Source organism: Hypanus sabinus, chromosome 31 (assembly GCF_030144855.1).
Source record: "Hypanus sabinus isolate sHypSab1 chromosome 31, sHypSab1.hap1, whole genome shotgun sequence".
Lineage (NCBI taxonomy): Eukaryota > Metazoa > Chordata > Chondrichthyes > Myliobatiformes > Dasyatidae > Hypanus > Hypanus sabinus.
This window is the reverse complement of record NC_082736.1, coordinates 23,864,012-23,874,731: the sequence shown is the minus strand read 5'-3', so window position 1 is coordinate 23,874,731 and position 10,720 is coordinate 23,864,012. Positions and strand designations below refer to the sequence as shown.

General features: G+C 51.2%; 1 protein-coding gene across 1 annotated transcript; it reads left to right on the top strand.

Moving 5' to 3' along the window:
* Nucleotides 1-966: 966 nt before the first annotated feature.
* Nucleotides 967-10,655, top strand: map1lc3c (microtubule-associated protein 1 light chain 3 gamma). Its single transcript, XM_059955177.1, has 4 exons — nucleotides 967-1,018; nucleotides 1,120-1,175; nucleotides 1,390-1,496; nucleotides 10,004-10,655. The coding sequence occupies exons 1-4, from the start codon at nucleotides 982-984 to the stop codon at nucleotides 10,179-10,181; spliced, it is 378 nt and encodes a 125-aa protein (XP_059811160.1). The 5' UTR covers nucleotides 967-981; the 3' UTR covers nucleotides 10,182-10,655.
* The last annotated feature ends 65 nt before the right edge of the window (nucleotides 10,656-10,720 follow it).

Sequence of the window (10,720 nt, the reverse complement as noted above, 5' to 3'; positions counted from 1 at the left end):
TGTGACAGTGTGGTCTGGCCCAGGGAAATGGAGACTGGAACTGTGACAGTGTGGTCTGGCCCAGGGAAATGGAGACTGGAACTGTGACAGTGTGGTGAGACCCAGGGATACAGGGACTGGAACTGTGACAGTGTGGTCTGACCCAGGGACACAGAGACTGGAACTGTGACAGTGTGGTCTGACCCAGGGAAATGGAGACTGGAACTGTGACAGTGTGGTCTGACACAGGGAAATGGAGACTGGAACTGTAACAGTGTGGTCCGACCCAGGGAAATGGAGACTGGAACTGTGACAGTGTGGTCTGACCCAGGGACACAGTGACTGGAACTGTGACAGTGTGGTCCGACCCAGGGAAATGGAGACTGGAACTGTGACAGTGTGGTCTGACCCAGGGAAATGGAGACTGGAATGTGACAGTGTGGTCTGACCCAGGGAAATGGAGACTGGAACTGTGGCAGTGTGGGGTCACCATCGATCGGAGTTCAGAACTGTGAACAGTTTGATCTGACCCTGGAAGCGTGTACGGTTCTCCTGGTCTGGTCCGACCCTGGCGTCTGAAGGCCAGAACCATTGCTGCGTGTTTCCGGACTCACCCAGGGGGTGGGGGGTCAGCGTGGGTCTAGAACGTCCCGCCCCAGTTGGTGGTGGATTTGTTACACCCACTTGTGGGCCAGGGGGCATCTACAGGGGTATAGACCCAGCGATTCGCTACATGTCTTAGGATGGGCGGAATACCCTTTCTCCCTACGAAGTTTTTGGGACAGAAAGACCAGAGTTCCTCGGCTCTGATAGAAATGTCGTAGTTTTGATATGGGGAAAGGCCTTAACTCAACACAGTCCCTCTGCCCCCTCCGTGCAGTCTGCCCCGACGCCTGTCTCCCCTGGCAGGCCCGGCACCCAGTGGGTTAAATCCTGGCGAGAGAGTTAGCGACGCTCAATTGGAGACCACGGGAGCAGATTCACCGACCTGGCCGGGGGTCCATGGATCACAAGCCGTTCAGAGAGAGGCGCGGCGTGGGTGAGACCCCTCCCGTGTCGTTCTGTAACGCTGAGACCTCAGTTTAAAAGTTGTTCCTTGCTAAGTTTAATGTTTATAATCTTTTTCCCGCGGCTTTTAAGATGTGAGGAAGGCCGAGGCGGAAAACATCCTCGGCAAGTTCCCGAACAAGTTGCCGGTGAGGACTCCCCTCTGGTAGCGGGGAGGGGCGAGGGCAAGCGTCGGGTGGGGGGGGGGGAATCGTCCGTACGTGTGTTTTTTTGGGGTGGGGGTGGATTTGAGAGTTCCCCCCCCCATCCCGGTGAGGGGTAGGACGGTGACACCGTGTGAATTTACCCCTCCATTTGGTCTCTCATCTCCCCCCTCCCCCGCTTGCCCTTCCTCCGGCGCAGGTAATAGTGGAACGATACGCCAAGGAGCGCTCGCTGCCCCAGCTGCACAAGTCCAAGTACCTGGTGCCCCTGGAGCTCAGCATGTGCCAGTTCACCATTATCATCAGGCGAGTTCCCCTCCGTCTCTGGGCCAGATTCCCCCCCACCCCACCCCACCCCACCGCCTTCACAGCCGGCAAGTTCTCAGTAAACGTTATTAACCAAGTCAGCGGGGATTCATTTCCCCGCGGGCATCCTCGGCAAATCTATAGAATAGTAACTGTAAACAGGATCAGTGAAAGATCAGCCAGAGTGCAGAAGACAACAAACTGTGCAAATGCAAAATATAAATAAATAGCAATAAATAATGAGAACACCAGTAAAGAGTCTTTGAAAGTGAGTCAATAGGTTGTGGGAACATTTCAGTAACAGGGCAACTGTAGTTACCCCCTTTTGTTCAGGAGCCTGATGGTTGAGGGGTGGTAATGTGAGTCCTGAGGCTCCTGTACCTTCTACCTGATGGCAGCAGTGAGAAGAGAGCACGGCCTGGGCGGTGGGGGTCTCTGGAGAAGAGAGCACGGCCTGGGTGGTGGGGGTCTCTGGAGAAGGGAGCACGGCCTGGGTGGTGGGGGTCTCTGGAGAAGGGAGCACGGCCTGGGCGGTGGGGGTCTCTGGAGAAGGGAGCACGGCCTGGGTGGTGGGGGTCTCTGGAGAAGGGAGCACGGCCTGGGCGGTGGGGATCTCTGGAGAAGGGAGCACGGCCTGGGTGGTGGGGGTCTCTGGAGAAGGGAGCACGGCCTGGGTGGTGGTGGTCTCTGGAGAAGGGAGCACGGCCTGGGCGGTGGGGGTCTCTGGAGAAGGGAGCACGGCCGGGGTGGTGGGGGTGTCTGGAGAAGGGAGCACGGCCTGGGTGGTGGGGATCTCTAGAGAAGAGAGCACGGCCTGGGTGATGGGGGTCTCTGGAGAAGAGAGCACGGCCTGGGTGGTGGGGGTCTCTGGAGAAGGGAGCACGGCCTGGGTGGTGGGGGTCTCTGGAGAAGGGAGCATGGCCTGGGCGGTGGGGGTCTCTGGAGAAGGGTGCACGGCCTGGGTGGTGGGGATCTCTGGAGAAGGGAGCACGGCCTGGGTGGTGGGGGTCTCTGGAGAAGAGAGCACGGCCTGGGTGGTGGGGATCTCTGGAGAAGGGAGCACGGCCTGGGTGGTGGGGTCTCTGGAGAAGGGAGCACGGCCTGGGCAGTGGGGGTCTCTGGAGAAGGGAGCACGGCCTGGGTGGTGGGGGTCTCTGGAGCACGGCCTGGGTGGTGGGGGTCTCTGGAGCACGGCCTGGGTGGTGGGGGTCTCTGGAGAAGGGAGCACGGCCTGGGCGGTGGGGGTCTCTGGAGAAGGGAGCACGGCCTGGGTGGTGGGGGTCTCTGGAGCACGGCCTGGGTGGTGGGGGTCTCTGGAGAAGGGAGCACGGCCTGGGCGGTGGGGGTCTCTGGAGAAGGGAGCACGGCCTGGGTGGTGGGGGCCTCTGGAGAAGAGAGCACGGCCTGGGTGGTGGGGGTCTCTGGAGAAGGGAGCACGGCCTGGGTGGTGGGGGTCTCTGGAGAAGGGAGCACGGCCTGGGTGGTGGGGGTCTCTGATGACGGACGCTGCTTTCCTACGACAGCGTTTCAGGTAGATGTACTCAATGGCTGGGCGCGCTTTGCCTGTGAACTAGTGTTCTTGGAAACCAGGGAGCCAGTCCCTGATGACCTGCTTCTGCCAAGGATTTGGACGTGGTTAGGCCACCAGAATTATTTATTATTGATATTGATATACAGTGTTGGTGCGTGGCCAGGTGGTTAAGGTAGGTCCAGTGATCTGAAGGTCGCTAGTTTGAGCCTCAGCTAAGGTAGCGTGTTGTGTCCTTGAACAAGGCACTTAACCACACATTGCTCTGTGACAACACCAGTGCCAAGCTGTATTAGCCTTAGCCCTTCTCTTGGACAACATCGGTGGCGTGGAGAGGGGAGATTTGCAGCTTGGGCGACTGCCGGTCTCCAATACAACCCTGGCCAGGCCTGCGCCCTGGAAACTTCCCAAGGCACAAATCCATGGTCTCACGAGACTAACGGATGCCTATAAAAAAACAGTGCCTAAAGAAGGTATTCTTCCCTTGGAAGTTTTCATATTTTAGTGTTTTACAATATTGAATCACAGTGGATTTAATATGGCATTTTTTGACACTGATCAATGGAAAAAGACACTTTTGTGTCTGTGAAAACAGATCTCTACAAAGTGATCTAAAGTAATTACAAATATAAAACAAAATAATTGATTGCATAAATATTCACCCCTCCCCCTTAATCTGACACACCAAATCTTCTCTGGTGCAGCCAATTGGTTTTAGAAGTCACATAATTAGTCAAACAGGGATCTGTTTTTGGAGAGCTGTGTGCAGTCAGGGTGTTTCAATGGATTGCAGTAAAAATGCACCTGTATCTGGAAGGTCCAACTGCTGGAAAGTCAGTGTCCCAGCAAAAACTACACCACGAAGGCAAAAGAGCACAACAACAGTGTGAAAAACTTATTGAAAGGCACAAGTCAGGAGATGGATACAAGAACATTTCCAGGTCACTGAATATCCCTTGGAGTACAGTTAGGTCAGTCATTAAGAATTGGAAAGAATATGGCTCAGCTGCAAATCTGCCGAGAGCAGGCTGTCCTCAAAAACTGAGTGACCGTGCAAGGAGGGGACTAGTGAGGGAGGCCACCAAGAGACCTATGACAACTCTGGAGGAGTTACAAGCTTCAGTGGCTGAGATGGGAGACTCTGCACATACAACAACTGTTGCCCGGGTGCTTCACCGGTCACAGCTTTATGGGGAAGGGGAAGTCACTGTTTCACATGAAATCGTTAGTTTGCCAGAAGGCACATGGGAGACTCGAGTCAGCTGGAAGAAGTTCCTATGGTCTGAATTTAAAATTGAGCTTTTTGGCTATCAGATTTAACGCTTGTGTTTGGCGTAATCCAAACGCTGCCCATCATCAAAAACACTGCGTCCCTACCGTGAAGCACGGTGGTGACTGCATCGAGCTGTGAGGATGCTTCACCTCAGCAGACCCTGGAAGGCTCGTGAAAGCTGAAGGAATGCGGTAAAATACAGGGAAATCCTGGAGGAAAACCTGATGCAGACATGGGAGAAGATTTGTTTTCCAGCAAGACAAGGACCTCAAACATAAAGCCAAAGCTACACAGGAATGGCTTAAGAACAACAAAGAATGTCCCGGAGTGGCCAAGTCAGAGTCCAGACCTCGGTCCGATTGAGAATTTGTGGCTGGACTTGAAAAGGGCTGTTCACTCACGTTCCCCGTACAATCTGACAGCTTGAGCAGTTTTGTAAAGAAGAATGGGGAAAAATTGCAGTGTCCAGGTGTGCAGAGCTGATAGTGACCTATCCACACAGTCTCCGGGCTGTAATTGCTGCCAAAGGTACATCCACTAAATACTGACTTGAAGGGAGGTGAATCAATTATTTTGCTTTATATTTGTAACTAATTTAGATCACCTTGTAGAGATCTGTTTTCACTTTGACATGAGAGTCTTTTCCTGGTGATCAGTGTTTTTTTAAAAAAAAAGGCCAAATTAAATCCACTGTGATTCAATGTTGTAAAACAATAAAACATGAAACTGCTGGGGGGGTGGGAGGGGAGGGTGTGAATACATTTTGTAGGCACTGTTGTGAAATTTGCTTTGTGAGCAAATCAGATGGCAGAGGGGGTTAAAGCTGTTCCTGAATCGTTGAGTGTGAATCTTCGGGCTCCTGTTCCTCACTGGTGGCAGAGGGGGTTAAAGCTGTTACTGAATCGTTGAGTGTGAATTTTCGGGCTCCTGTTCCTCACTGGTGGCAGAGGGGGTTAAAGCTGTTACTGAATCGTTGAGTGTGAATTTTCGGGCTCCTGTTCCTCACTGGTGGTAGCAATGAGAAGAGGATGCCTTCACCTCTGGAACTGATTGCACTTAATCCCGTCCAGTGGCAGCCTTGGTGATTCAGACACTCACCAAGATGTTTAAAGCAGCCCCACAAAATGCTGGAGGAACTCAGCAGGCCAGGCAGCATCTACGGAGAGGAGGAAACAGTTGACATTCCGGGCTGAGACCATTCATCAGGACTGAGAAGGGGGGTGGGAGGTTCCGGAATAAACCAGTGGGGGAGGAGGGGAAGGAGGCTGGCCGGAAGGTGTTCGGAAAGTCAGGTGGGTGGGACAGGTAAAGGGTTGGAGATGAATCAATTGGACTTGCTGTGATGTCTAGCGGACGTTTCACCACTCGTCCGAGAGGTGGCTTCAGTTCTGACCCATGGTGGGTAGTTTTCCGGCTTGTAAACTCTGAGAGTTGTTTAAAGGTTTGGCAATCACATGGGGTCGTTATGAGTCTAGAGAGAGGGCCATTAGTATTTGCATGAACGGAGGTGTGAACTGTTGAGATGCTGGGATGGAGATGTTAGGACTGCATCGTAAGTAGCTGATGGGTGGTGTTGAACCCCAATCCCTCTGTTCAGGGATGGGTTTTCTAGTTTGACAAAGATGGCTTCTTTAACCCCTCTTTCAAACAGCCTGTCCAAAGTGTGCCCCTTGTCCTTTAGGGGTAGATATATAGCTGAGTCTTGCCCTCCTATGCTGGGCCGTCCGCTTGTGAAGTGGTACATCTTGCTGATGTACACATCTGTGTAGTTCTCATTGTATTGGATAGCTTATACAATATTGCTGTTTATGGTCGGGTGTAAAATCCTTGGGTTGGACGAGTTTCTGCCAGAGTATGGGGGGAGAAAAAAACAGGGATTTGCTGTTTGCTGACAATCCTTCTGAGCTCTAAAGCTCCAGTTACAGATGGATGACTGTTTTTCTGTCTGCTGGGCTGATGTCCCTGCTGGTTCTCATTGCTGTCTCGACGAAGGCCCAGTTTCGAGGCCTCTCTCAAATTCCTGCGCCCCTTGTCTACAGCTGTAATGTTGGTGGGCACATTCTCAGTGCGGTGATAACCCCCAACTGTGTTCTAATGGGTAATGAGAGTCAAAGATCAGACTAACTCATTACCTCTATGACTCTTAACGACCCTCATGTGATTGCTATACCTTTCAATAACTCAGTTTACAAGCTGGAAAGCTACCCACCATGGATCAGAAACGTGAAACATCTTCGAGATGACACAGCAAGTCCAGTTGCCTTGATTTACTAGTGCTTGAATTACAATGACCGAGACATACAGTTGGAGAAGGGGGAATCTGATAGGAGAATGGACCGTAGGTGAAAGGGACCCAGGGGAGGGTGATGGGCAGGGGAGAAGGGGTAAAAGGCCAGAGTGAGAAAGAGGAAGAAGGGGGGAGGGATATTTTTACCAGATGGAGAAATTTATATTCACACCATAGGTTGGAGGCTACCCAGGTGGAATATGAGGTTGGCACAAGAGGAAGCCATGGACACCATCTGGTTCTACCATCCCCTCATGCGGTGTGTTCCAGGTGGTGGAAGTATCTGTGGAGAAAACCTTCTCTTCTCTCCCCCCCCCCCCCCCATACCTTTCAAATGCTGTGTCACAAACCTGTGCCGCCTTGTTTTTGGACCACAACGTGGGGATGTTTCTCCTGATATACCCTGCCTCCGCACCTCAAACTTTGCGCATCTGCCTTGGCCAGCTACCTCTGAAAATTAACCCCTCTCCCTATAAACCCACTCAAAGATTCATGCCCTTCCCCCCCGCCCCATACCTTAAATGTCAGATGTATAGAAACAAGTCCTTCAGCCAATGAGAAATGCCAATCTTCTTTGCCCAGGTACACTGGCCTCGGTTAGTGGCCTGGGGTCTCTGTCCTCCCATATGGGGCCAGTATTCTTGAAGGGCCTTTTCTCTCCCACAGCCCCACCGTCTTCAGTTTTCGTACAGCCGTCATGTTCTTTTTATAAACCGACCCTTGAAATCTAGGGCTGCCCAGACTTGCTCTCCTCCCCTCTCACCTTTATGGGGTACGTTAGCCCTCAATGCTCTCCTGACTGATGTGGGCTGGTCCGGGTTTTCCCCAGCAGCTTGCTGTATTGGAAACTGGCTCTCTTCTATCCCCTGTCTTGTTCCAGAATTACAGAACATAAGAGCACAGTCCAGTCCCTTCAGCTAACCATGTTGTGCCAACTTCTTAACCTTCTTGTGATCAACCCAACCCTCCCCTCCTACAAAGCCCTGCATTTTTCTATCATCTATGTGTTGACTTTTTAAAATATCCCTAATGTGTCACCTCTACCACCCCATGCACCTACAGCGCTGTGTTTTTAAACACTTTGCTCCTAGTTCTTAACCTGATAAAACATGCTCTCTAATCCAGACAGCGTCCTAGTAAATCTGCTCTGCACCCTCTCTAGCGCTTCCACCTCCTTCCTATAATGAGGCAATCCACACTGAATACTATATTCCATGGGAGATCTAACCAGCGTTTTTACATTACCTCACAGCTCTTGAACTCAACCCCTCACAGGAGCAGAAATAGGCCATTCAGTCCATCGAGTCTGCTTCACCTTTCCATCATGGCTGATCCCAGATCCCATTCCACCCCATACATCTGCCTTAAACATACCCATGGACTTGGCCTCCACCGCAGTCTGTGGCAGGGCGTTCCGCAGATTTTTACTCTCTGGCTAAAAAAATTCCTCCTTACCTCTGTTATAAAAGGTCGCCCCTCAATTTTGAAGGTGTGCCCTCTAGTTCTGGATACCCCCACCATAGGAAAGATCCTCTCCACATCCACCCTATCTAGTCCTTTCAATATTTGGTAGATTGAAATGAGATCTCCACACTTCCTTCGAATTTCCAGTGAGTTCAGTCCCAAACCTGTCAATTGCTCCGCTCCGCACGCGTTAACCCCTTCATTCCTGGAATCAGCCTCGTGAACCTCCTCTGGACTCCTTCCAATAACAAACATTCTTTGAGATAAGGGGCCCAAAACTGTTGTCGATACTCCAAGTGTGGCCTGACTGGTGTCTCATAAAGCCTCAGCATTATCTCCTTGTTTTTATATTCTATTGCCCTTGAAATATATGTCAACATTGCATTTACCTCCTTTACCACAGACACAGCCTGTAAATTAACCTTCTGGGAGTCTTGCATGAGGACTCCTCAGTCCTTCTGCACCTCTGATGTTTGAACCTTCTCTATTTAGATAATAGTCTGCACTATTGTTCCTTTTGCCAAAATGCGTTATCATACATTTCCCAACACTGTATTCCATCCAAGTGTGAGGTGGTTAATTTTGTTAGGTTAAATATGATGGCAGAATGTTAATGGTAAGACACTTGGCAGTGTGGAGGATCAGAAGGATCTTGGGGTCCGAGTCCATAGGACACTCAAAGCTGCTGCGCAGGTTGACTCAGTGGTTAAGAAAGCATACGGTGCATTGGCCTTCATCCCACAATTGAGTTTAGGAGCTGGGAGGTAATGTTGCAGCTATATAGGACCCTGGTCAGACCCCACTTGGAGTACTGTGCTCAGTTCTGCTCATCTCACTACAGGAAGGATGTGGAAACCATAGAAAGGGTGCAAAGGAGATTTACAAGGATGTTGCCTGGATTGGAGAGCAGGCCTTAATGAGAACAGGTTGAGTGAACTCACTTTTCTCCTTGGAGCGACGGAGGGTGAGAGGTGACCTGATAGAGGTGTTTAAGACAATGAGAGGCATTGATCGTGTGGATAGTCAGAGGCTTTTTCCCAGGACTGAAATGGCTAATGCGAGGGGGCACAGTTTTAAGGTGCTTGGAAGTAGGTACAGAGGCTGCCGGCGAAGGTGGTGGAGGTGGATACAATAGGATCTTTTAAGAGACTCCTGGACAGGTACATGGAGCTTAGAAAAATAGAGGGCTATGGGAAACCTGAGGTAACTTCTAAGGTGAGGACATGTTTGGCACAGCTTTGTGGGCTGTGCTGTAGGTTTTCTGTTTCTATCTGCCACTTATTTTGCCCATTATCTAGTGAAAGCCAACACTCCATAAGCAACACGCAAAATCCGAGAGGAATTTGGGTCACCAAAACTGGGAAGGGGCAGGAGCCAGAATGGGGAGGAAGGGATGACATGAGGTGATAGATAAAGGGTTTTGGCCCAGAACAGAGTTGCCATTTATATTGACCTGTTGAGTTCCTCTAGCTGTGTGCGTGTTGCTCTGGATTTCCAGCGTCTCTTGTTTATCAGCTGCCTTAACTTGCCTGTCAACTTTGAAGATGTGGACCCTGAGATCCCTTTGATTTCTGCCAACAATAATCCTGTTCCCACCTGGTTACAAACTAGAACGGGCAGGTTAAGACTGCGCATTAGTTTTTATTTACAAATTACAAAACAAAGCCTGGACACCGTTAGTGCAAATAATGGTGATGGTTCCCGCTGGGTTAGGCTGCACCTCATTGGTGGGTGAGTGCTGGGACTCTTGAACTATTTGCAAACCCTCATAATGAAATCTATTATTGAAGTCTGAAATTCAAGTTACCTGTCTCTTTTTTTTGTCAGAACTGTTAGTGAGGCATGTGAGATGGGAATCTGGCAGCTTCTGAGACGAATTAGTACACTTCTCATTTAATTATGAAACTCTTCCCCCCCCCCCCCCCCCCCGCCCACTCATGAATTGTGTTGCTCAGGAATCGAATGGCGCTGTCTTCCAAGCAAGCCTTCTACCTGCTGGTGAACAACCGGAGCGTGGCCAGCACAAGCCTGACCATGGCGGAGATCTACGAGGAGTTCAAGGAGGAGGACGGCTTCCTCTACGTGACCTACGCCTCCCAAGAGATGTTCGGCGGCCTGGGCCCCTCGGGCTGAGTGGTGTTAACCCTCTCTGCGGCGAGGCTTTTATTGTGTTCTCTTCCCTCGGAGTCGCTCGCTCGTCCTGTCCTCCCCGGAGGTATTAAACGTGCACTTCAATCTCTTTCGATGGTGATGCTCTCCGTGTTGCTTGTGACTGGATGGTGAAACTCTTTAATGTGAATTTAACCCCCACCCGCCCACTCCCAAAGCAACGGCCCCATTTTTCCCTGTGGCTGAACCCACGAAGTTAGTGCTTGCTTGGTAGTTCAGGGATGTCCTGTACGCTGAGGTCTCTGGGGGTGGGGGAAGAGTGACGTGGCAGTGGCTGCCTGTACGGGTGGTTTCTGTGCAAAGGCAGAGAAAACCCTGGTGTGTCCTGACTGGGTTTTGAACCAGGCTCTTCGCGTGCGAGTTCTCGATAGAGGCTGGGGAGGTTTCAGTGCTCTGATTGCAATGGTCCTGCAGGAGGAGTGGCACTCCCTCCTCACCTGGGGTTACACGGAGAGGACAGCACTGCCAGGGCGTGCGTGTATGTAGCGTTCCATCATTCTCTC

Coding starts and splice junctions, on each gene's coding strand:
- map1lc3c (XM_059955177.1), top strand. CDS start 982: ATGGATCACAAGCCGTTCAGAGAGAGGCGCGGCGTGG. Junction 1,019..1,119: donor CAGAGAGAGGCGCGGCGTGG/GTGAGACCCCTC, acceptor GCGGCTTTTAAG/ATGTGAGGAAGGCCGAGGCG. Junction 1,176..1,389: donor AGTTCCCGAACAAGTTGCCG/GTGAGGACTCCC, acceptor CCTCCGGCGCAG/GTAATAGTGGAACGATACGC.